General features: G+C 35.5%; 1 protein-coding gene across 2 annotated transcripts in view; it reads left to right on the top strand.

Moving 5' to 3' along the window:
- CWC22 (CWC22 spliceosome associated protein homolog) overlaps positions 1-25,865 on the top strand; it is a 51,654-nt gene that overhangs the window by 2,451 nt on the left and 23,338 nt on the right. Inside the window, exons 2-8 of one of the 2 annotated variants that reach the window (XM_024561529.3) lie at positions 10,254-10,389; positions 14,893-14,960; positions 16,670-16,780; positions 18,117-18,362; positions 20,788-20,916; positions 24,419-24,587; positions 24,973-25,026. In XM_024561529.3, coding sequence (XP_024417297.2) covers positions 10,363-10,389; positions 14,893-14,960; positions 16,670-16,780; positions 18,117-18,362; positions 20,788-20,916; positions 24,419-24,587; positions 24,973-25,026 — 804 coding nt within the window. In that variant the 5' untranslated portion in view covers positions 10,254-10,362. Of the gene's footprint in view, positions 1-10,249; positions 10,390-14,892; positions 14,961-16,669; positions 16,781-18,116; positions 18,363-20,787; positions 20,917-24,418; positions 24,588-24,972; positions 25,027-25,865 lie in introns of those variants that run through there. The other variant, XM_053918821.1, reaches the window with a different exon arrangement.

Below are 25,865 nucleotides of genomic sequence, written 5' to 3'. Positions count from 1 at the left end.
AGTATATGCAGTTCCCAAGTGGACATGGAAGAGACATTTCAATGCCTACAATGAAGTACAAACTTTCAAAGCATTTTCTTCAAAAAGTTTACATCAGAATGAAACAATGGATTAAAGCAGGCCTTTTCCATTTGTTGCCAAGCTAGTAAGTCTTTCACAGTAAAGAAATACCAAAAGGATAGTGTGGTCTGCTTTGGCCTGGGGACATATGGGTGCCTGTCATACAGCGTAGGTTAGCTAATGGGAAGGAGAGACCCTGTGGAGATTTATGTCTAACTTGACTTGGAGCCTGACTCATAAATGGGTGAGGCTGGACAGGGTTCAGCACTTCCACCTGAAGAATTGCCTCGAGTGTCCTTTCCTGAACTAGTTTTGTTATGACAGCTTTTTATCAGGACAGCTGGGGATAGGAGCCGCGTAGTGGAATGTAATGGTTGGGACTGCATAAATCTCTGGAGGCCACCACCTTCAGGTTTTCTTTAAAACTTAGAACGAGGCTCCTGAATTAAATACTTAGAAAGCCCGCTCTCAGGGCCGTGCTGTGGGAGAATTGGCAGAACACATCTAGCCCATATACTTAATTGGGCAACCGAATTTGGGGGATTGGGAACAAAGTTATATGAATGTTGAAGGTATACGACACACTCAATAATGAGACTTGTTTCTGTAAGTTGAAGTAACAGCACCTTGAGGGTCCTGTTTCCTCTTGCAGTGCCATCAAAGGAACTGGTTTGCTCCCTCCCATCTCAGTATGAGGGAGGTTTATTCAAGCTGCTCACCAGGTTAAAATGAGGTGAAGACAAAGAGGGGTTGGCACTGGGTAGTGCTGCGTTGATGCAGTTTGATGACAGCTTGCGGATTCCTAGAGGTGGGGTCTGAGAGGTGGAACAAGGCTGCTGGGGTATTCCTTGGTAAAGAAGTTGTCAGAATACCATTATAGGGAGTTCTATATGGGGAGAAATAGGGGTAATCACCAAAAGTCCACACACCCTCTTTTATATTTAAGTTTAGAATTGGAACCTACTAAGTAGCAGTCAGTCTTGGGTTCTGGATATAAAGCAGTGACCAAGAACTTCAAGTATCTAGTGTTCCCATACAAGTCTTTTTATACTGTAGCTTCATGAATCTCTCGTGTTCCATCTCATTTCTGCTTAATCTGTATGCACCCTGTACTTGTCTCAAATAACTGTGAATCCCCTAAATCAAGTGTGTCAAACTCATTTTCACCGGGGGCACATCAGCCTTACGGTTGCCTTCAGAGGGCCGAGTGTGATTTTAGGGCTGTATAAATGTAACTTCTCCTTAACTGGGTGCAAGGAGCTGGCACTGACACCGGGTAGAAACAAGGTGCCCTGCGGATAAAACAGGCTGCCAGTCTGGATTCGGCCAGTGGGCCTGTGTTTGACACCTGTGCCCTAAATTCTTTTGTGTCTCTGAGTCTTTATACATGCAAATCTAATTTCCTTAGTTTTCTACTTGTCCTTCAAGATTCAGGTTCAAGACACACATCTTTCTTTATGCCCCAGACCCGCTTACTTATTTGCAGTTCCTCTTTTCCAGTATTATTGTATTTGAAACACTGCCGTAACACTTAGACTTTTCTCTGCTAGAGAGGAAAGGACATGTGATCTCTCAGACCTCAGTGCCTCCTGTGCAGTTTAAGGTATACGTCACCTGACTATATGCACAGACACTGCCTTTAACCCTCTAAGCTTAACTTGTTTCCAGGAAGTAGGGGGTAAAGCAAAGAAGGGAAAAGACCATGACCATACTGCTCTTTCTCTTAAGCTTGTACTTCCTTATTTTCTCTGTAAGTACTTTTGTGAAGCACTTAGTAGTAGCACTATCAATTATGCCCCCAGCCTCATCGTTTTTTTAAGTTTTGTTTTCCTGTTAGTCCTAGACAAAATTTTTTTATTTTTATGACTTCACAAAGGAGACTCTTCTGCACAAATACATATTTAACATAAAAATGAAAAAGGCAGCGTTCAGTGGGTGACTAGAAGCATTGGACCTATTTCTTAGCCACAAGGCATATATTAAGGAAAGTGGTGAGGGTTATGGTATAGGTTTTTAATTTAAGGTTTTGGCTCTTCCTTGTTATGAAAACGGGTATAAATTTGACTTAGTCACTAGACTAAGAAAACCCATATAGATAATATTTGTTCAGTGAATGAGATGATGGGGCTAATGAGGAAAGTTAAATCTTTTTCCCGTGCAGTTGAGCTGTGAACCAAGGGATGTATGGGGAAACTCGGGCAAAACAGGGTGGCTTTAGGAGGATGTAAGTACAAATGATGGAGGGTTTAGTAGCAGTGGAGATGTCCCTTAGGACTTGTTTATATTCAGTAACTAGAGGGACTGCTACTGAAAAGCTTCTATAAAAGAATAATATATGGATATAAGATTGTTGATCAGTAAACATTGAGACAAAATTTCCATTTTGAAAACTTAGAGGGAAATTTGGAAAGTATGGAATAATATTGCCTATTTTGTAGTGGAATGTGCTTTTTTAATGTAAGGCCTGGGTTTCCCTGGGGGCAATTTTGCAAATATTTAAAGGGTCTTTTTGCCCTGCAGGGGTGGAATACAGTGGAGCCCTACCTGTTAGTAGTATGCATATATAACTTAAATTTTTTAGAGGCAAGTTGCAAAAGGTCTTACAGCCTAGAGATAAGGAAGACCTTGTGAGAAATCTTGGTAGAGATCTCAAAAACAATTTGCATTCTAAAATGAAATGAAGGTTTTCTCATTATGGGATCTTTTCTAAAGAGAGGCATCCACCTACATATTTCCTATTAAATGAGAAGGTGGGATCAATAGAATTTGGAGATGGACTGTGAGGGAAAGGAAATGTCACTTATAGCTTTATAGGTGATGTCTTGACTTAGAGGAAGAGCTGGTATGATGAGAGAAGGAAATGATGAGTCCAGTTCAGAAGCAGCCGTATGGAGGTTTCCTATAGGCATCTGGACTTAAGGATTTGGAAGTTTAGAGAAGATTGGGCTGGGGTAAGAATCATTCTTATGAAGTTAGTTGAAGATGTGGGGGTGGGGGGAATATGGAGAAAAGATTAGGCATGTTCATGTAACATATGTATTAAGAACTTTCTATGTTGGGAACATGGCAGTGAACAAAGATAAAAATCCATGAGCAAAGATTAACCTCTATGCAATAGTAAATGTTATTTACTATTTACTTACTATTATGAACAGAGGAACAGAGGCATGAGGAAAACCAGGTAAAACTGTGTCCCTATAAGTTGAAAAGTGAGAACTTCAGGAAGAGGTGGTTAGCACTACCAAATTCTGGAGTGATGTCAGATAAAAGAAAGACATGGTCTCTGCATTTAGCAACAAAAAGGTAATTGTGTAACCTTGATGAGTACTTTGGAGTAGTGGGAGTGGAAAAGACTTCAGTGGGTAAGTGGAATTAATGGGAGGTTAAGAATTGGTGGCATCAAATGTAGACTTGTATATCAAAAAAATTGGCTGTTTAAGGAAGAAAAAAAAAACTAGAGAGGGGGCAGGATTAAGGGAATTTGCCTCATAAATGTCATAATTTATATTTAAATGAATCAGTAAAGTTCAACATGTATAATTTTTTTAAAACTCTGTGAAGTCAATACTATAAACCAAGAAATAGCTGATAGAAGTTTTGAAACAAACAAAAAATTAACAAATTCTTGCTCTCATAGAGTCTATATTCTGATGAAAAGGAGGACGTTAGAGGATCTTCCTATGTAACAGCAAACAAATTAAAAAAATAATTAAATACATATCCAAATGATCATATCACTAACCTTATGTTCTTTGGTTACTTAAATACCAAACACTATGGACTGGCTTCATGATGTAGGAAATGAATGGGATATAATAGCTATTCCCATTTATAATTAGTTATTTTTAGTATGGATATTGGTATCTCTGAGTTCATTAAAAAGGTAAGAACTTTTTGATTTTGTTTTTTTTACTCATCTGCATCTTTCATGACACATCCCAAAATTGGTATCATCTCCTCTTCTACGCAGAGTCAGAGACTAGTCAAAGGCTTTTATATCGTGTTTATTCCTCATCACTTACAAAACCGAAACAGTATCCAGATAGTATCTGCACAGCTTTCAGCCCTGCACCTGAACACAGGAGTGTCCCGTCATTCAGATGGTTATGAGTCAGATCGTGCTCCTAGTGTGCAAAGACTAGGAACACCCAACGGGGAGGAGAGTTCTGCAGTTATTTACTTGTAATTCTTGGAGTCAGACTGTTCTGATATTCAGAAGTTTTGAGATTTTAAGGAAGAAATACAGTACAGATATAGTAAGTAATACCCCTTTTGGGGTCCTGGGCAACGTCCTCTAATTAAACACATTAATATTTCTGCACCACATCAAGAATCCCATGAAGTCTCAAGGTGGCATATGTCAGATTTTGCCGCCAATTGAATTTGCCACAAGGTTAAAAAGAAAAATCTTTATATTTTCAGAGCTCTTCAGATTTCAGAACTGCAGATAAGTGTTTGTCACCCTGTACCTGGTGACTTCTCCTGAAAGAGATGGCAGTGTGTTGGCCTTTTTATTTTCCTGAAATTGTGAACCATGCTAAAGTCAACTTACATCGTTTTCCGTATGTGGCATATCATAGGGCAAATTTCTAACTCATATGTACATATCCAAAGCAAGGAAAAAAAAAATAAGAAAACAGTTTCCTTAAACAAAGCGGTTTTCCTTTAGTACAGACAGGGAAGGGCTAGAGCAGTCTTGTCATTCATGCTTAAGAACTGTGGCCAGTCTGCCGCTCTGCCTGTTCCTGAGGAGGAACACCACTCTTGGGAAGGGGTCAGCGCTTGGATTCTGTTTGTGGGTTTTCCCAAGGACCCTATCCTCCCATTCCTTTTTTGTATTTTCACTTTAATTTTTTTGCATTTAGAACAAATTTTTAACTAGTTTGACTGTTAGTTAATATTATCATTCTCTCCATTGGACATCTAAGAATTGGGGTGTTTTTAACTGCATTACATTGTTTGAAGTTTGCCAAGCCTGCTGTTACTATGTAGAGTGCAGAAGGGCAAACTATAGGGAATCCACTTTCTTTTCAACAATTTTATGATAGTATATTTTGTTGAGTTCCTCCAGCCTGGGTTGAGGACTCCTAAGGGACAATGGTAGATGGGTTCTACTAAATTAATATAGAAAATAGTGCATTTCAGCCATTGGTTGAGCATTTTCTCATTTTCTGAATTTTTGAGATAATTGTAGAATTTGTAGTTTCAGTTTCCAGTTAACAGTTTAAAGTCCTTACAAATGTTATTAAAATTTTTGATTTCTGATGCTTGGTAAAACTGATAGAAAGATTATCATTTTTAAATTGCATGTCCTTATTATAGAATCTCTTCCTTGCTCAGGAGAGTAGGTGTGATTTTGCTGAGTTGCTTACTTGTGACAAGGAGAGAGAAATTTAATAATTCATCATAAAATCCTCATAGTGGTGCTAAGGAGAGCAGTGAGAGCTATAAACTCTAGATAAATTGCCCTCTTTGCAGGAATTTCCAATTAGTCCAAGTATCAAGCATGCACATGGCGAACTCTCAGAATTTCCCTAGAGGCGTATTCTGTGTAAATCTGGATGGTGATAGAACTTTATACATTTTTTTTTCTTTTGTGAGAACTGCAGTAGCAGTCTGCCTTAAAATACTGTTAATTTCACACTTACTGTTTGGGACATGGAAATGTAACAAACTACTTGATTGCCAGAATATTATTTGGGTGATGATGGTCGAAGGGTAGAAAGAGAAAATTTGACACTGATCAGAAAGAAAACTCATTAAATTTAAACAAGTAAGGTAAATCTGAAATAAAATACATAGGAAAAAAACATTTTTTAAAAAATGTGTTGGTTGGTTAAGAAAAACCAGATTTAAGATTGAGGGGGGATTTCAAAGGAAAATGCTAAATCTTGCACAAAAGAGTGAAGTGATTTGTCTCGTATTATATCTAGTCATAGTGACTTCTAGGTATGCTGACTAAATAAAGGTATCTTTAAAATTATTATTATGGATGTTTAAAATGAAGTAGTGTCTCATATTAACATCAAAACTTTGGCTATCTGGGATTTTGGAAGAATCATCAGTTTCGGATAGGAACATTTTCGGGATAGTAGAGACCATACCTGTTTACATTGTGTAACGTGCCAGTTTGGTGTTGATTTACTAATGTTGGCATTTTCATTGGGCTGGAGTAGTAGATAGTTTTGGCATTTAAACTTTTTTTGAATTTTAGCTCTGCCATTTACTAGCTGTAATTTATTTGGACACATTGCTTCAAATTTCTGTACCTCCGTTCTCCCATTGAAAAATAAGACCAAAAGGTACTTGACCAGCATGGCTCAGTTGGTTTAGCGTTGCCCAGCAAAGCAAAAGGTCACTGGTTCGATTCCCAGTCAGGGCACATGCCTGGATTGCGGACCTGGTCCCTGGTTGGGGCGCCGGCAAGAGGCACCTTATGGATATTTCCCTTTCTTTCTTCCTCCCTTCCCCTCTTTCTTTAAAAAAAAAAAAAAAAAAAAAAATCACCAAGGCAGATTACATATGAGGATTTGAAAAGATTATATAATAAGAGTACCGAGTATAATGTCTTTGTAGATGCAATAATTTATCATTACTCATTATTGTTATCTTATTCTGAATTACACATTTTTGATTTCTGAAATAGGAAATGTAGTTAATTAGTTAATCTCTGGATGTCTTGGGAACATTAAAGACTGTAGGAATCCGTAAAAGAATGCTGGTAATTCTGATACTCTAAATCCCACCCAGTTCCCGTTTTTTTTACACAGAAAACCATGATGTGAATATGATAATTGTCAGCAAGTTTACAATCTTACTGGATTAGAAAGGGTTCTCTTCCATTATTTTGTTCCCAGTGTAGAGATAAGAACTTCGGATCACCTTTTTTTTTTTTTTTTAGAAAGAAGGCTGAATAGATGATATTAATCAATTGAGTTAGTGTTGAATTCAAGTTAACATGGGTTCTTACCATATAAAAATATCCCATTCCGGATTAGAGCAAATTGTTCAATTCAAGATCCACATATTTGTTTAGTCTCATTTATTCTATAACTGTCCTGCTCTTTCTTTTTTTGTCCTCCACACCATTGAATTGTTGGAGAAAGTGGTTCATTTGTCTTGTATGTTAAAGCCCACCAATGAGAACTCACCAGTAAGATACCTAATTAGTAGTCAAAGTTAATTTATTAATTTGCTGCAGCAAGGGAGAAAGCCTACTACTATAGGGAATCATGTGGTGCCTCAAAAGGGGTGCTTAAGAAAGGGTACTTACATTGTGAGACTGGAGGTAGTTGTCATTGTCGGGATAGGGGTGGGCATAGGATGTAAACTGGAGAGTCACTGGAGCAGTAAATGGTTCTGTCTTTATAACACATACCCTGTAACTTCTTGAGATATTGTAATTTTTACTTTAAACCGACCTATGTTTTTTAGATAAAAAAGGTAGTCTTTTTTATTTCCTGAGAAAGTTACCATATCTACTGTTCTCCATTTCTTCCTGAAAAAATGAATTCCATCAGGTTTTATTTCTCTTCGGCCTAAGGAACTTCCTTTAGCATTTCTTGTAGTGCAAGAGTATTTTTGCTGGAATCCTGGGTTAACAGTTTTTTATCTTTCAGGATTTTAAAGATTGTTCTGCTGTCTTCTAGTCTCCTTAGTTTCTGATGAGAAGTTAGCAGTAATTTCAAATGTTATTTCCATGTATGTAACATCTGTTTTATTCTCTTGCTGCTATCAGGATTTTGTCTTTATCTTTGGTTATCAGCGGTTTGACTCGACTAATATACATAATCTGTATCTATGTGTGTAAGCGTGGTTTCTTTATATTTATCCTGCCGGGGATAAATGTAAATATAAAGGCTGGATTTATCTCTGAGATTCTCTGAGCTTGATGAATAAATTTATGCCTTTCACCAAACTTGAGGAAACTTTGGCTCTTAAATTTAAAATTTTTTCTATCCCATTTTTTTCTCTCTTTTCTTGGACTTTACACATATATGAGACCTTTTGATATTATTCCACATGTCCCTGATACTGTTTGTTAATTTTTTTGGGGGGGGGGGCATTCTGTTCTTTAGATTGGATAATTTTTTAATCTTACTTCAAGCTCACTGAATTTCCTTTTTCTCCATTTTGCTGTTAAAGCTATCCAGTGAATTTTTCATTTAGTATATTTTTCAGTTCTGAAATTTCAGTTTTGTTCTCTTATATGATTTATGTTGTTATTTGGAGTTTTTTCCTGAAATTTTCTGTTTTTATTTTTTGCAAACTTGTTTTCCTATGCATTTTTGAATATGCTTTTAAAACCTAATTCCAACATCTGGGTCACCTCAGTGTTGGTATCTTTGATTGTCTTTTTTTCTTAAAATTAGGCCACAGTTTTCTGATAAGTTGAGGTTTTTTTATGTGAAGACTGCATTCTGTTACATTTGTCTGAGAAGTAGTGACTTTTTAGGCAATTAACTTGATTAGACTTAAATTGCAAATTCTCTCTTAGCTGTTCACATCTGAGTTTAGTTCTTTAATCCTTAACAGGAACTCTATTTCGTGTGTGTGTTGGTACAGGAATAGTCAGAGATTTGGGAGAATTTATAACCAGCACTTTGAGCTCCCCTTCTGTGGCTTCCTCCCATCTGGGGGTCATCTAGCAGCACATTAGCCTATCTGCAGCTGCAAATACATAGGAGGTAGTTGCTTTAGATTGAAATTATATTTTATACATTGATAAGTTTGTAAAGGCTCATGTATATTGCATGTACTAACCTTGATATCATGCTAACCATTGTAATGGAAACTTTCCTTGACTTACATCCTGTTATTCTGTACATCCCCATCCATTTAAATGGTAGCAGCCCTGTGTTACTTTATAGTGTTGAGGATATTTGTATACCTGGTCTAATGAAAGAATACTTAATTGGGTGTCCTCAAGTTAGGTTTTTACTTAGGGTTCACCAGTAATTATTACAGCTTATTAGGTCATTAAAATGACTTATCTGACCTTCAGTACTCTGATGGTTAAGAAGAAGAAATTGGCCTTGGCCAGGGTTCTCATTTGGTTGGAGCATTGTCCCATGCGTCCAAAGTTGCAGGTTCAATTCCTGGTCAGGGCACATACCTAGGTTGCAGGTTCAATTTCCAGTCAGGGCGTGTAGGGGAGATGTTTTTCTCTCACAGTGACATTTCTCAATCTCTCTCTCTCTCTCTCACTCTCTCTCACTTAAAAATCGATAAACATATCCTTGGGTGGGGATTAAAAAAGAAGAAGAAATTGTAGCAGATAATCTGTAACATCCTTTCTGGCATTCAAATTAAAATTTTTTTCTGATTCAATTATTTTGGTACTGAGTACAGTTCTTGCTATAGATTATCTACATCTTTTAATTTTATTTTCTTCTATTTCATTTTGTTTTTGTAATTGCGTTTCTATACACCATAGTAAAAGCCACTTAAATATGCAATTTTCATAAACTATAAACCACTTAGATATATAATTCCAATAGAATGCTTAAATGGCAGTTCTATGTAAACATAACATTCAGCAATTTTTCAGAAATTCCTAACATTTGTTTAACAGATGGATATTGAAAGACATTCTCTTTTAGCTTTTAACGTTGATGACTTTGTTTATTCTGAACCAAATACGTAGTTCTCATAAGTGCGTATGTCTGAAGCCTTGTGCCTTTGGTAGATCATATTAAGACTTGAATGCTATAGCATCTTATATTTTCATGCAGAGTATATTTATCTCTGAGTGACCATTACTACAAGAACACTGGCTATTTCATTCTTAGTTTATATGGGAACATTGGATAATTTATGTTCAGTGTATACAAAGTTCCTCTTATAATTGTTTCCTCTGTTCACTTGTTTTTCTTTAATAATGTCACAATACTGTTTTATGATGTAGATACAAGTATCCTTCACTGAGGACAAGCTGAATAAAGTTATCTGATAGCAGTTACTAACTTTTGTTCCTCTCAGTCATTAGAATAAAATACTTTATTGTGCATAATGTCCTTTTTATTATTTGCTCATTGTTCAGAATCTTTTCTACTAATATGTGTTCTTTATACATTATGTGGAACTATTTAAAGGTTTTTTAGATTTTTAAGTTGTTGATTATACCTCTCCCTATTGACTAACAAAACTAAGGTGGTCAAAGTTAACAAAGCATTTTTTGGTATATTTCATAGGTGACCCTTGCAGACAGAAAAAGTAAACTGTCAAGAATTCATACCATTTCGTACTTGTTATCTGGACTAGCTTAGGAGTCTGATTTATAGGATCCACTGGCAACAGAAAATGAAAAGTAGTGTGGCACAGATAAAGGTAAGTGTGTGAAACTTATGATAAAAAAATGAAGTTGTAGTTAATTACCTATCCCTTAAACAAAAATGCATGTATAGAACTTGGACATTGAAAGCAGACAGTTGAGTGGCACACCTCTAACCTACACAATTTCAAATGTACATACTTGGTCAAATGGGAGTAATAGTGTTTGAAAGGACGGTTGAGAGAACATACAGGATGTGTGTGTGTGTGTACATGTATACACACGCATTAGTACCTGCATCAGTCAACAAAGTGTGTGTGAATGGGCACATGAAAAAGAAAAATAGTAACAGCCGGAAATTCCACCATTCTTCTTAAAGAACATGCCTTCTTCAATGAGCATGCAATAAACTGTGTCCTCAATTGGTCACAGTTCCTGCAGATCTGTCTAAGGGTGAGCCTTTTGTTGCATATTTCACATGTGTAAGTGAGCTCTTTATCCTTGTGCTCTCCTGTAGACATTATATATTCATTCAACAAATACTTGCTGAATTCTTACTATGTCTCAGTGACTGTTCTAACTACTTTGGGTAAAAAGGTGAACAAAACAGGAATCCTTGCTCTCATGGAGTTTGTATTATAGTGGGAAGAGACAATAAATTATAAAACTTAAAACGTAAGTAAGTTATGTCAGAGTGTTAAGTGCTAGACTTGTGTTTATGAAAAAAAGAAATGGGTTAAGGTTAATCAGCATCATTGGAGGTTGCAATTTTTAATAGGGAAGGCCATTGAAAAAGTAGCCATTTAAGCAAAGACTTGAAGGATATGAGGGAGTTAGCCATGGAGATGTCTGGGGGAAGCATGTGCCAGGCAGAGGGAACAGCATGTGCAAATGCAAAGAGTCTAGCATGGCTGCAGCAGTTTATGAAAAAGGGAGCATAGTAGAGGGTGAGGGCAGAGCAGTCTAAGTCCAACTGCTTTCAGAACGGTTTCCCTGCTGCGGGTGGACTTAGTGGGAGAGCAAACCATTCCACTTCTTTTTCTTTTCTACTTCATGGATCTATAAGCAGGCACATCACTTCCTGGGTCTCAGAGTGATTAAAGGAGAAGGTGTGTTTTTATTTAATTATAAATCTAGGCACTTCTCCTTTCCACTTCTCTGTGAGCTCTGTACCTGTAACCCTTCTTTAAAGAGAACCAGTAGATTGTGAGCTCCTGAACAGTAGGCACTGGGTAGAATACCTGGTGCTTGCTAAGTGCTTAATAAACTGAATTGATAGACTTACAGACTAAGGCAGGCTCTGCTGCCATCATTTCTAAATTCTCAACTGTGAGAAGACACATTGTCCAGCCTTCCTGCTAGGTAGACATCCCATCTGTGCTTACATATCTCCTTTGGCAGAAGGCTCCCCATCTCTAAAGGTAGCCCCATCTGTCAGTAGACAACTTTTATGTGTAGTTAACTGAAATCTGCCTCTTTGGGACTGATACTCATTGGTCCACTGGGACTCAAACAATTAATTAATTGTAAGCCTAGTAAGTGGCAGATTGTATTAGGAGCTGGGGACATAAGGAGATGACCTAGTGTGGAACTGACTCTTGACTGAGCCATGTTAGATTAGGGCACTCAGATTAGACTGATACCTTTTATACAGAGAGAGAAGTGTTTAATCACTCTCAGAGTCTTCTTCCTGTTCCTCTTAGACTATGCTTCTCCACCTTTCCCTCTTGTGTTCCTTGTGGGTCCTCTTTGATATCCCCTCCACCTAGGAGTGGGTGTCTTCAGTCAGTACATCCTTTACACTTAGTGTAGTGGCTTGGACCTCCTAGTCAGTTCTCAGTTTATTTTATTTTAAAAAAATTTTTTTTATTAATTTGAGAGAAAGAGATGGAGAAGGAAACATTGCTTTGTTGGTCCACTTATTTATGCATTCATTGGTTGGTTCTTGTATGTGTTCTGACCGGAGATTGAACCTGCAGCCTTGGCACATCGGGGTGATGCACTAACCAGTTGAGCTAGCTGGCTATGGGCCACTTCTGAGTTTAGTCTGCCTCCCTCTGTCTATCTTGCTAGCCACAAGCAGGTTCACTATCAGGTCGGACCCAGTGTTACCTCAGGTGAAACTCAGATCTTCCCTTGATGTGCTGAGGATTCATGTGTAAAGTTCAAGAGATCTGAGCTGAGGATTCCTTGTTTTTCCATTGAGTCTTACTGTAGCTTCTTTGGGTAGCTAGAAGCAAGCTCCCTACCTCCTTCAGCCCCTCCTGTCCCTTACTCTTGAAGATTTGTCCCCTGAGCCTAATAGATGCTCAGAGCCTCTGGACCCAGGCTCCCTGCTTCATTCACCTAGTTGTATGCTCTCTGTGTTGGTAGACTACAAGTGATTGCATGATGTACCGTATTTGTTTTGCTAGATGAACAACTTAGAGAATTTTTAAAGGTAATTTTGGCAATATGTTATTTTCAACTACTGCTCTGATTTACAATCTAAACCATGATAAAGGAAATTGAGAAATTCTGGTTATTATTATTTGAATCATACCTAAAAATGATTTCTCACTTAGTGAAATCCTATTCAGCAACTAAAGGCCAGTTCAGGTCCCCCTTACCCTCTGTCATCCCTCCGTACTCTGTAACATAGTGGTTGTGCCATACTCCAGATCTCCTGCTAGCACTTACCATGTGGGCCAGTCATCTGTTAACTTGATCGTATTCATGAAATCCCTATTCACGACTTCAATATTTTTGGTTTCTCCTTCTTGTTTACAGCAGATGTTGCGGAGATGTGTTAAAGATCATTAGCACAGAATTGAGGCCATCTCCCTAATGTAATCAAAATAATTGCACTGCTTTGTAAAAAAAAAAATAGATTTTGCAGTTTTATTATCTCTTTCTCTTTACGCCTTCTCTTTCCTCTTCCTACTCCTTCTTGTTTTCTTCTTCTTCTTCTTCTTCCTCTTCCTCTTCCTCTTCCTCTTCCTCTTCTCTCTCTCTCTCTCTCTCTCTCTCTCTCTCTCTCTCTCTCTCTCGGCAACATGTAATCTGATATGTTTAATTTTGGAATACTTTATAACCATCTTTTTCCTTTAAGATCATAAATTCCTTGAGGGCTTTTCCTATCTTTTGTATGCTTCAGAGTGTCTACACAGGAAGGGCTTTGTCTTACAGTAAATCATCAGTAAATACTATGTTTGATGTTACCATGAAATGAATGAATCTTGTGCTCCATATTTGGCTTAAAATATTGAAGTCAGGTTTTATGGAAACCTATGTATACATGTTGAACATTTCTACTTCATTGTGTTGCTAAGTGAAAGAATCTTAAAACTTTCTTATACACATTAGAAACATGGTTTTAAGATGGTTGCATTGAGTATAAAATAACCTAACTATGGCTACTGTAAATTGTAAATTTGATCACATGCTTTTTCACTTACATAGGTGAATCTGGTTTGTGTATACTATTTGAAAAATTCACTAGTTAATGAGGCTGGGAATTGTGATAATGTTAGACTAAAACTTCTATTAATACATTATCATAAAATAAGAGGAAGCTTGAGCAGTTGTTTATATTTCTATGCAGTATAATTTTCTATTTTTAAATGTACCTTTTTCCCCTTAAGGAGACAAGGATGTAAGTATACAAAACACATTACTCATTATTTGTTGTACTTTTTCTTAGATTTCAAGATCAAGATACTTTTAAAAAATTACTATTTTTCTTAGGTTAATGAAATTATTTTAATTTTGTTAAAAAAAACTTATCAATATAAATGTTGACCAGTGCTATAAAAAATTCACCTACTTATAGAGACAAATATTTTGGCTTCTTAAATATATTTGGATTTTTAAGTTAGGATATGTTCCCAAACTAGATGGTTCATATCTCTGTCTCCTGTGACATGTCTCTTCAATCTCATGTTATATTGAAGTTACTTGTATGTCAGTTCTTTTTCAAAGGATTTGACATAGGAGCTGTATCTTTCGAATCAAGTCTTTCAAATCCTTAGAGCTAATGTAGTGCCATACATATCAGACACTCAAATAATTACATTTGCCTAAAACAAAAAAATATCATAAATATATAAAAGTTTGTTTCTTCTGGGCGTTTATTTTATCTAGATTCTTTAACCTGGACTAAAGTTGTGGTTATTATAAATCAAAGGAACTAAGGAGATAAGTTCAGTATTGAGACTTGGGCATAACCACAAAAGCGAGCTCTTGCTAGAAAACGTCTGGCCCTTAGTCATGTATTTACCAAAAGATAGCTTTGATCTTATTTTTCAACAGGAGATGTCTTTATAAAAATGGTATTCTATAAGTTTATAATTTATATAAACTTAATAAGTAAAATATCATCCAAGTGGCATTGAAAATTTGAAAATATTTTCATCTACCTTAAATTTTTTTGGTTAAAAAGGGTATTTGCTCCATTGTGAAAACAGATTTTTTGAAGTAATTACTAAAGCACTTCCAATTTTCTGAGATACATATTTCACTGTGTATGTATTTTTTAACATAATTTTTTAAATGCTTCCTCTTTTTTTCCCCTTTGAAAGCATTCTTCAGGTCATGACAGAAGGGAAAACAGTAATTCATATCAGAGGACCGTCTCTCCAGAGGATAGGTAAACAGTTTTCTGTGATATGAATTCAATTTAAGTACTTTATAATAAGCTTAAGAAATTACTTAGCTCTTAGGTTTCTAATTTTAGTTTGAACAGCTGCTTTTTTATGGTTTTATAAAGAATATTATTTGAGTGGGCTTGGGGACAAATTATTCTTTTTTTAAAAAATTAATGTTTCTTATTGTTGTTCAAGTATAGCTGTCTTCATTTTCCCCCAACCATGCCCCCCACCCCACCCTCGAAACTACCCCCTTTGGCTTTGTCCATGTGCCCTTCATACTTGTGCCTTGATGGCCCTTCCCCTGTTTTCCTACTTTATCCCAATTCCCCCATTCCCTCTGGTCACTGTCAGTTTGTCCTTCATTTCAGTGTCTCTGGTTATATTTTGCTTGCTTGTTTGTTTTGTTGATTAGGTTCCAGTTATAGGTGAGATATACCACTGCTGGGATTATACCATAAGAATCCTGAAACACCAATTCAAAAGATCCTACATACCCCTGTGAAGCAGCACAGTTTACAATAGCCAAGTGCCAGAGGACAAATCATTCTTGACTGACTATTCTAGAACTTTCTAGTAAATGTAGATTTTAAATAATTTTTTAAGTGAGAGTGAAGAACTTTACTATCTTCAGTACAAGATAGAATGAGTGTTAAAATGGAAAATTGAGTTAAAATCATATTATTTTGAGGTGTTGCTTTTACTGTTACTACTATCCTTTACCTTTAAATAGGTCTTTTATAGTCTTTAAAATATTTTTTATATATCATCATAATCATGTTAAGATCAAAGATCAGAAATATCACCATTATAGTCATTATGCATTCATATGGGACTTCAGTTATTTCACTTAGTAAACTGTGACCATTAAAAATAAGTTATGAAGGGAAAAACACTTTCTAAGCTTTCTTTCAGTTCTCTAATCTCTTCCTCACTTCATATGCGCTTTCTTCTTATTCCACTCTGCTGTCTCTAAAAACCTTTGTTTAATGGACAAATTAATTACCACGGTTTGCAACTACTTACCATCTTTCATCAGTTACCTACTGTCTATTAAAAAAAAGAAATCTCTCTACACATAGGTCTATGTGTGTATATAAATTAATCATAGACATATATATAAAATATGGATTGTGTTAGTATATATTTATTATGTCGGTGCGTATTTAACTTCTCTTGAGGTTCTCTTATTGTATTGACTCTTAAGATTCAATTAGCAGATCTTATACTACTCATCCTTGTTTGCTAGTAATTTTAATTCATTATCACTGCTGTCCAAAAACGCAATTTCAAGATTAATAGCTAATAAAGTCTTTTGCAGTGGAGTTAAACTGGTCTTTATAGAGACCACTTGATGACATTGGTCTCATTTGTTCAGTGTCCTGATAAAACGAGTAGATACAGACTAAGCAGAAGTCATTTGCAGGGTAGACTTCATGCTAACTGTGTATGATACCTGTATATCCTTTACTAAGTACAGTGTGAATCAGGATGACAAGTTTGGTTAAGTGAATTCCAGCATTGGTTTTGTTGTACACAAACTGAAATCTTTTATAATCAAGACTGAATGAATGGGTATCAAAAATGAGCTCTTAAAGATAATTTGATAACACATTTTTTAGCCATAGAGTTGTTTTACATTGTGAATATATAACTTTCCTAAATATAACTTAGTTGTTTTCAGCTTTGGTTTTCTTGTTTTCTGTATTAGATATGCAGAACAAGAAAGATCCCCTCGGGATAGAGATTACTTTGATTACAGCAGGTCAGACTATGAGCGTTCAAGAAGAGGACGTTCTTATGATGGTAGCATGGAGTCAAGGTTAGTATTGGAAATTTTAACTATAGAAAAAGTATATTTGGCTCTGGCCAGTTAGATCAGTTGGTTAAAGTATTGTCCCAGTACACCAAGGTTGTGTGTTCGATCTCTGGTCAGGGCACATATAAGAAGCAACCAATGAATCCATAAAGAAGTAGAACAGCAAGTCAGTGTTTATCTCCCTCCCTTTATCTCTAATAATCAGTAAATTTAAAAAATCTGCCCTGGCTTGTGTGGCTCAGTGGATTGAGCACCGGCCTGTGAACCAGAGTCGCTGGTTTGATTCCCAGTCAGGGCACGTGCCTGGGTTGTGGGCCGGGTCGCCAGTAGGGAGCGTGCGAGCAGCAACCACACATTGATGCTTCTCTTCCTCTCTTTCTCCCTCCCCCCCCCTCTAAATAAATAAATAAATAAAAATTTTGAAAATCTTTGTAATGATAATATGAAACGGCTTTTACTTACTGTATTTATATAACTCGTGGTAGTACAGAGCATGAGCAGAATGATCTGAGTTTCCAAGGCAGTACACGTAAATAATAGCTAAGTGGACAAACCCTTCTCTAGGGAAAAGTAATAAAAAGCAAGGATTTCCCTTTCCTGTTCTTGGTAGTTCTATGATTATTTTAAAAGTGTTAGCTTAAGAAAGGATGCTCACCTACATTAATAGGGAAGAGTAATTGTGGTTAGGAAATGGTTGATTTTCTTTGAAAATTGTCTCAAATAAACAAACTTCTGATGTTCTGAGATTTCTAATAAAAATACCAGTTGTGTCAAGAATACTTTCAAACATTACATTTTCTACAAAAATTTTCCTCTTAAATCATCAGTATTGGAAATAAACTCTAGTTTCTCTTTTATATGATTCATCATCTGTATCACAGGCCATTTTGTCTTCTTGAAACACTATTTTCTTGTCACTGTCCCACTCAAAAGCTAGTAATGATTCCTCAATATAAAAAAGTTAGTGTGTTGCTGAACTTGTCCTTTCAACTACTATTACACAGGATTCTTTATTGTTTCCGTACTGTTCTTTTCACTCTGGCCTGGACACACTTGCTCAGTTTTTCAGTAGTTATTCTGTGTACTACTACTTGCAGAAAGCCAGTCTCCCTTCCCTCTCCCTCCTCCCCTTCTTGCCCTCAATATAAATTCTGTCAAGTGTTGAAGACCCAATTTACATTACCTTTTTTCTGTGAAGCACTTTGTCACCATTCCAAACCACTTCCTTGTCTGAATTTCTGGGACCCACTTATGGTTTCACTCATTTGGTATGCAGAAATACATTTAAGAATGTATTTCATATTGTCTTTTCACCATTTTCAAAAATCTAATGTTACAGAATTAGGGACCGAGAAAAACGCAGAGAAAGAGAAAGAGAGATGGATCGGAAAAGGTCCCGGAAATCCCCATCTCCTGGGAGAAGAACCCCAGAACCATCGGTAACCCGGAGTTCCTCTGCTCAGGATGAACCTACTGCAAAGAAGAAGAAAGATGAACTGGATCCTCTTCTTACTCGTACTGGTGGCGCATATATTCCTCCTGCAAAGCTCAGGATGATGCAAGAACAGATTACAGATAAAAACAGGCATGTTGATTTTCACTCAAGTATACAAGGCAAAGATACCCTCATTGGGAAAAAAAAAAAGTGAACTATGGTGTAATTAACCTTGACTGTTGAGAATTTACGTTAGTCCACAATGATGATAGAACCCTCAAATCAGACTTGTTTCCTTTTTTACTCCATAAGCTTCTTTGGCGCTTTCATACTATTTGTCCTGACATTAGCTCATAACTTCTTTATTTTTTTATGCATATGAATTTAAAAATTTGAGGAAAGATACTTAACTCTTTTTACATTATTTCTTCCCTAATTGCATGCTTGCATATAAGTAGTGTCTATTTTTCCTGGATAATCAAGTATTGATATTTTTGACCTAAAATGAATCTTTTCAGTTTGACCAAACCAGGAGTTGGCATACTTTTTCTGGTAAAGGCCAGATAGTAAACACTTAAGGCTTTGTTTATTATTCTATCTCTGTTGCAGCTACTCAGCTCTGTTGGGAATACAGCCATAGATGATATATAAACATATGAGTAGCTTAGTTCCAATAAAGCTTTATTTACAGAAACAGACTACAGCCTGTGGGCTGCATTTGGCTCGTGGGTATAGTTTGCCAACCCCTGTACTAATCCATGAAGCTAAGTAGACAATTTTCTCTTTTCCTTCCTTTTCTTAGGCCATAACATCTTAAGACTGTAATGTTTTGCTACACTAAGGCAAATAATCAAAATTCATATATGAACATTTACATTCAAAATACTTCTCCTTCCCTTTTTCAAAATAATTGGGATGTTGAGGCATTATATAGGAAAGTACAGCTAAGTTTTTAAGACCTTTTTCTCTAATGGAAAGAGATACCATCTAGGTAAAGTATGGTTCAAGATTGAAATGGTCACTCAGTTGCCAGGTAGTTAGTAAAAAGATTGGGCTAGAGGATAGCTGTACTTGAAGAGAAACGGATTCTAGGTGGGCCAAGAAAGTGTTCCTACATCTTCCCTGGATTTTTTAATGGCAGCTTAAAAGTACTTGAGAACTTTATATAAACAAAATTAAATTTGTTTCAAGAATGAGCTTGTAATAGAAATGTCATATAAAATAAAGTATAAAAGTTTGAAGTAAAGTAAAAAAATATGTGCTAGAAAGGGATATTAGATAACATTAAATTTAAAACTCGTAAGGTTCTCTTTATGTGTCATGTTCCAACACTTGGTAGTGATGCCTGGGGTTTTATGTGGAGAAGAGATTTGGAAATGGCTTCTGTGGTTTGTGGGAGCTTCATGATCATGCAGGCTTGTAGCTCTCGTAGAAAGCAGTAGTGACAGCCTTAGTGAGAAGTATTCACTGTCTCCAATACAGTCCAAAGCAGTCCTAATTGTAAAAGACCAGAAACATTGTTGTTAATCCAAGTCTTTTTATGAATAAAGTGGACAGTCAGCAGTAAATGAAATTTTAAGTAGATTCCTCAAAGATAGTTATTAGGTTTACCACCACTTCTTGTTATTTTATGCGTTAAGAAGCACAGAGAATACTGTATCAAACTTTTGGTCCTTGCTGTTCATGTTTTAAAAACACTTCAGTATGATTGTTATTCTTTGTAAACCTATGTATTTGTATATATTATCAGCTTCATCAGAGAGCTATATGTAAGGAAAAAAAGACTGCATCTGAAATCATATTTCACAGAGAAATAATTATAAAAACCATAGAATTTTAGAGCTTTAATATTAAAAGGCTTTTGCAATGATTACATTCAACCAAAGATACCCAATTAGTCTAAAAAATTTACCTAAGATCTTAGTTAAAAAAGAGTATAGCTGACATTCAGCTGGTATAGTATGAAATTACTGCATAAATGTAGAGATGTTCTTTAAAATATTTAGAACAGTCTTTCAGCCTCGTGATTTCACATTTCCCTCTTTCCTATAATCACTTCTTAATATTGTAGTTTAAAACATTTAATTTTTTTTCTGTCATGCTTTTACAAATAGAGATATAATAAAAATTTCCTTTTTTAGGTTTATATGTGGGTGTTTCAGATAATTATTTGAAATAAAAATAATAGCTTTTATTTTAAAATGTTTTCTTTCAAGACAAGTTTTCATGAAGTATAATGTAAAGTAAGCACGTATTGAATCTGACTAATGAATTAAATGTTGTAAATTGCAATATACATGATCATAAGAATAAGAGATTGTCCTTACATATCCTTAGTAGTCATATGTTATTAAAGGGAAGTAGTCTGTATATAAACATTATATGTACATAAAAGTCAAATAGCTTCGGATATAGTATATCTGTTTATTTAGTAACATTTTACTGCATTTCGGGGTCATTTTGTGAAAATCATGTTAAAAATAAAAAACTAAGTATTTGTTATGTTCTTATTATAACCTCTTACTATTTGATTGTTGTCTTAGTTTTAATTTTTATTTAAATGTATTCATTTTAGCTTAGCATACCAGAGGATGAGCTGGGAAGCCCTAAAGAAGTCAATCAATGGTCTTATCAACAAAGTCAACATTTCTAATATAGGTATTATTATTCAAGAACTTCTTCAAGAAAATATAGTTAGAGGAAGGTAAGCATCAGCTATTTTATTTATAGTATATATCATACTAGTTCTTTTTATTTTTTTATTTTTTAAGTATATTTTACTGATGCTAGTACAGTTGTCCCAATTTTTCCCTCTTTGCTCCTCTCCTCCCACTACCCCCTTCACTCCCAACAGTTCCCCCCCCCACCTTAGTTCATGTCCATGGGTCACGCATATAATTTCTTTGGCCTTCTCCATTTCCTACACTATTCTTAACATCCCCCTGTCTATTTTGTACCTACCAATTATGCTTCTTAATCCCTGTACCTTTTCCCTCCAATCTTCTCCTCTCCCTCTCCCAGCTGATAGCTCTCCAAATGATCTATGTATCTATGATTCTGTTCCTGTTCTAGTTGTTTGCTTAGTTTGTTTTTGGTTTTCTGGTTTAGATTCATTTGTTGGTACTTGTGAGTTTATTGTCAGTTTAATGTTCATAGTTTTGATCTTCTTTTTTTAAGTCCCTTTAATATTTCATATAGTAAGGGCTTGGTGATGATGAACTCCTTTAGCTTTACCTTGTCTGGGATTCACTTTATCTGCTCTTGCTTTCTAAATGATAGCTTTGCTGGATAGAGTAATCTTGTTTGTAGGTCCTTGCTGTTCATCAGTTTGAATACTTCTTGCCAATCCTGTCTTGCGTGCAAAGATTCTATTGAGAGATCAGATTCTATTGATAGTCTTATGGGAACTCCTTTGTAGGTAACTCTCTTCTTCTCTCCTACTGCTTTTAAGATTCTCTCCATATCTTTAATCTTGGGTAATTTAATTATGATGTGTTTTGATGTGTTCCTCCTTGGGTCCAACTTGTTTGGGACTCTGTGTTTCCTGGACTTACATGTCTATTTCCTTTGTCAAATTAGGAAAGGTTTCTTTTATTATTTTTTCAAATAAGTTTTCAATTTCTTGTTCTTCGTCTTCTCCTTCCATCATCCCTGTGATTCAGATGATGGCACTTTTAAAGATGGCCTAGAGTATTCTCATTCTTTGTTTTTTTAATATCTTGTTTCTTCATTCTGTTCTGGTTGAATGTTTATTTCTTCCTTATGTTCCAAATCGTTGATTTGAGTCCCGGCTCCCTTCCCTTCACTGTTGTTTCCCTATGGATTTTTCTGTATTTCACTGAGTATAGCCTTCATTTCTTCTCTTACGCTTTGCTGTACTCAATGAGATCTCTAAGCATCCTTATCACCAGTGTGTTTTGAACTCTGCATTTGATAGGTTGGCTATCTCTGTTTCATTTAGTTCTTTTTCTGGAGTTTTGTTCTGTTCTTTCATTTGGGCCATATTTCTTTGTCTCCTCAATTTTGCAGCCTCCCTGTGTTTGTTTCTGTGTATTAGGTAGAGACACTTTGACTCCCTGTTTTGGCACACTGGTTGTATGGGGCAGAGCCTTAGATATTCACCAGGGTGGGGCAACCTGCTTCACAGCTTTGTGGCTCTAAATGTAGGGGAAGGATTGGACAGTGGACAGTGCTCCTGCCTGGCTGCTGGAGGCTTGCTCCACACTCGCCCTGTTTCCAGTCAATTTACCCATATCCCGTTTGTGACTGCCACCCTTCTAGCTGTTGCCCTGGTGGTTGTTCTGAGAGTGGGTGGGTTTGCTTACATTCTAGGACCATGCAAGCCCTTTAAACAGACTCTCCTGAACAACCAGCAGTTTCTTTTGCTGCTCCTAACCCCCACTGATTTTTACAGCCGGATGTTATGGGGCTTTATTTTCCTGGCACCGGAACCATGGGCTGTGCAGTCTGGCCTGGGGCTGGGATCACTGCTCCCAAGGTATCCCTCCTGATTTTTACCCACCACACAACACAGGAATCTGGGACTGTCACACCGCATCCTCTCCACCGTGGCTCTCCAGCTCCGCCCCTCCTGCCTTTCTGGATGAATATGGCTTCTTTAAATACTTGATTGTTGCACTTCCTTATGGTTCAATTTTCTGGCATTTCTGGGTGTTTTTGTTTTGAGGTTAGTTTTGATCCTTCTTATAGTTCTGTAAGTATGTCTCCTTATGTCTCCATCTTGACTGGAAGTCTTCATAGTATTGTTTTAAAGGAACATAATCACTACATGAATAATAATCATTGATTTATTATGCTACTTTATTTCAAAGGTAGTTGAAAATATTTAAAATGCAGTTTTTATAAAAATGTAAGCTATTAACAAATAATCTGTACTTTACTATTAGAGGTTGTGTGGAGTTTTTGCTTTTTGAGGCTTGTTGAAGCTTTGATGTGATGTAATGATTTTTGCACACTTATTTACTGAATTCTTCCAGTAATTTAAACTCATGAGGAATAGTGAATATGTATGTGTGTATATGTGTGTGTATATATGACCCCAGACCAGTTTGATTTCTAATGATTCAAAGTGAGAATGTGAAAGAAATGAGGAAGATCAGTAATAAATTTTAGAAAAGCAGAAGAGAATGACTTAGCATTTTCTATGTGGTTTTAAGTAATTGTGATGTTTAAAAGGGTTAGGAAATAGAGATTTCCTGTATTCATTCTATATATTATGTTAAAAGATCACACAATCCTGATTTCTTATCTCAAAAACCATTGAGGGTGTAACGTGAGGTATAGTATGTATTGGGGGTATACAAAGGTGACCCGAGGGCAGCCACAGTTCTCAAAAGTAGGGAGAGCTCTTTTATTTTATTGAGAAAGAAGCAGACTCAGAACAGTTATGTGGGTTGCTTAAGGTCTTATAATTCATTAGTTCTCTTTTCTCATTTTAGGCTCTAATGATTTAGTTGTCATACCTAAACATAAGAACTATTGAGACAGTGTTTTCCTGCATTTTGGCAGTCCAATAATTATTTGTCATTATATTGCTAAAAATAATTATTTAGCCCACTTCTCTCCATATCAAATGTACAGACAAACATGCTTATTTCAAATAAATTAAAGCAGAACCTTTTATTTTCCCGTCACCATTTCAGCATTATTCTCGCAGAGCTTTGTTTTTTATCTTTCATATGAGTATTCCACATCTTCATTTTTATTTCACTGAAAATAAGCTTAAAGATGGGAGCCACTCGGATTTGTCTTTAATCACATAATTTTACGTAAAATAACAGACCAAAAGTGGAAATCTTACATTGTCTAAACTTAGTACTTTTGAAGCAGGCCTTTTTTTTCTTTCACTGTTTTGAAAATATTAAATTATTTCTAAGAAGTTAAAAACTCACATTTATGACTAGATATAACAGTCAAGCTGGAGAAGAGGAATTATATTTCAAGAAAAAATTTGAAGAAAATATTGTGGTAAAATGTGTTTTATAAAAGCACAAATTGAAGTTTATTTTCTCAAAAGCAGTCTTTATTTATTAGGAAGACAAACATCCTACATAAAGTGTTATAAATTTATTCCTGATTTAGCATTTGTGATTATTTACAGAGGAATAATATTACTGGATTTTAACTGAGGTATTTATTCTTCTGATGAAGTTGGTGATTATTGTTGACTTTTTTTTCTTAAACAGAGGCCTGTTGTCCAGATCTGTTTTGCAAGCACAAAGTGCTTCTCCAATCTTCACCCATGTTTATGCAGCATTAGTTGCGATTATCAACTCAAAATTTCCACAAATTGGAGAATTAATCCTCAAGAGATTAATTCTTAATTTTCGAAAAGGCTATCGAAGAAATGATAAGGTATATATGATGGGATTATAAGTAGACTGCCACATAAGGACAGGCTAAAAAATCAGTATCAACAGTAGTGAGCAATGTTGATTTCTACATGGGAATTATTTTTTAAAATTGCATATTTCATGAGAGCTTTTCTTTGTTCTATTAAATGTCTGTGGCCAGTAATGATGAGCCACAAAAATGATGGCTATCGCTGTAGAATTATAACTATTTTGCCAGAAATGACATTCTTTCATATGTATTAGTTCTTATTATTTAACTTTAATGAAAAAATTATCCTACGTGTACATATTTTAAGTGGAGTGTGTAAGTAAGCTGTAGATGCTCTAGGATAAATGAAAATTGGTTTTAGTTTATAGATTAACTTTTTTCTACCTTCACTTTTTAGCAACTTTGTCTGACTGCTTCAAAATTTGTGGCACATCTTATTAACCAAAACGTGGTAAGTAATTATCTTCAAAGCTTGGTGCTTTTTCTTGACATTAGACCACAGGCCTGATGCACTTTAGCAACACATTTCTGTTTTTGTTTTGATTTTGTAGTCCTTGGGAAATTTGTCCTGGAAATATTTTACTTTTAAAACTGTAAAAGTACCTTTAAGGTGAGGAAGAACCATACAGTGTTTCATCAAGTTGATTTCTTAATTCTGTACATGGTTACTTAACTACAATCATTTCTTTAGAGAAAGTAATTAAATTTGTTTTTATAAAGCAATAAAGTTGGTATCTCTTCCACTGTTTTTCCCCCATGTGATATTCATGAGAAACTAATAGTATCTGATTTAAAAAACCAGGTTCCTACAACTATGTAGTACATAGAGCCATATATTCATAGATTCAGTTTATAAAATACAGTAGATTATAACTTTAATCAGCTTTAAATACAAATAATTTTTTCTTTTATTAAATTTTTGTGTTTATTTTGTATTCAGTCAGTATTTGAGAGTTTTGATTCAGTTCTATTCAACTTGAAATTAGTAAAATTTCTCTTGTTCATATTCAAAGGTTTCTTTTAATATATATTATCATATTTAATTATATCTGTAAAAGAAATTTTGAAGTCAACTTCATTCACTAACATTAAATATTATTTTATATCTTTCCTACATAGAATTGTTTCCAGTGTTTACACTTAGAAACCTTTTACATTTTACCCTAATTAGCCATACTATAACAATTTAACTTGCTGATTAAGACTATAAAAACTTTAGATGTCTATATCAGTATAGCTATATGTTTCAGTTTTTGAATGTGTATTTTACTTCTACTGGAGATACTTTTG

The sequence above is a fragment of the Desmodus rotundus genome, chromosome 2 (assembly GCF_022682495.2).
Source record: "Desmodus rotundus isolate HL8 chromosome 2, HLdesRot8A.1, whole genome shotgun sequence".
Classification (NCBI taxonomy): Eukaryota; Metazoa; Chordata; class Mammalia; order Chiroptera; family Phyllostomidae; genus Desmodus; species Desmodus rotundus.
The sequence above is the reverse complement of the archived record's forward strand: the minus strand, read 5'-3'. Positions and strand labels throughout refer to the sequence as shown.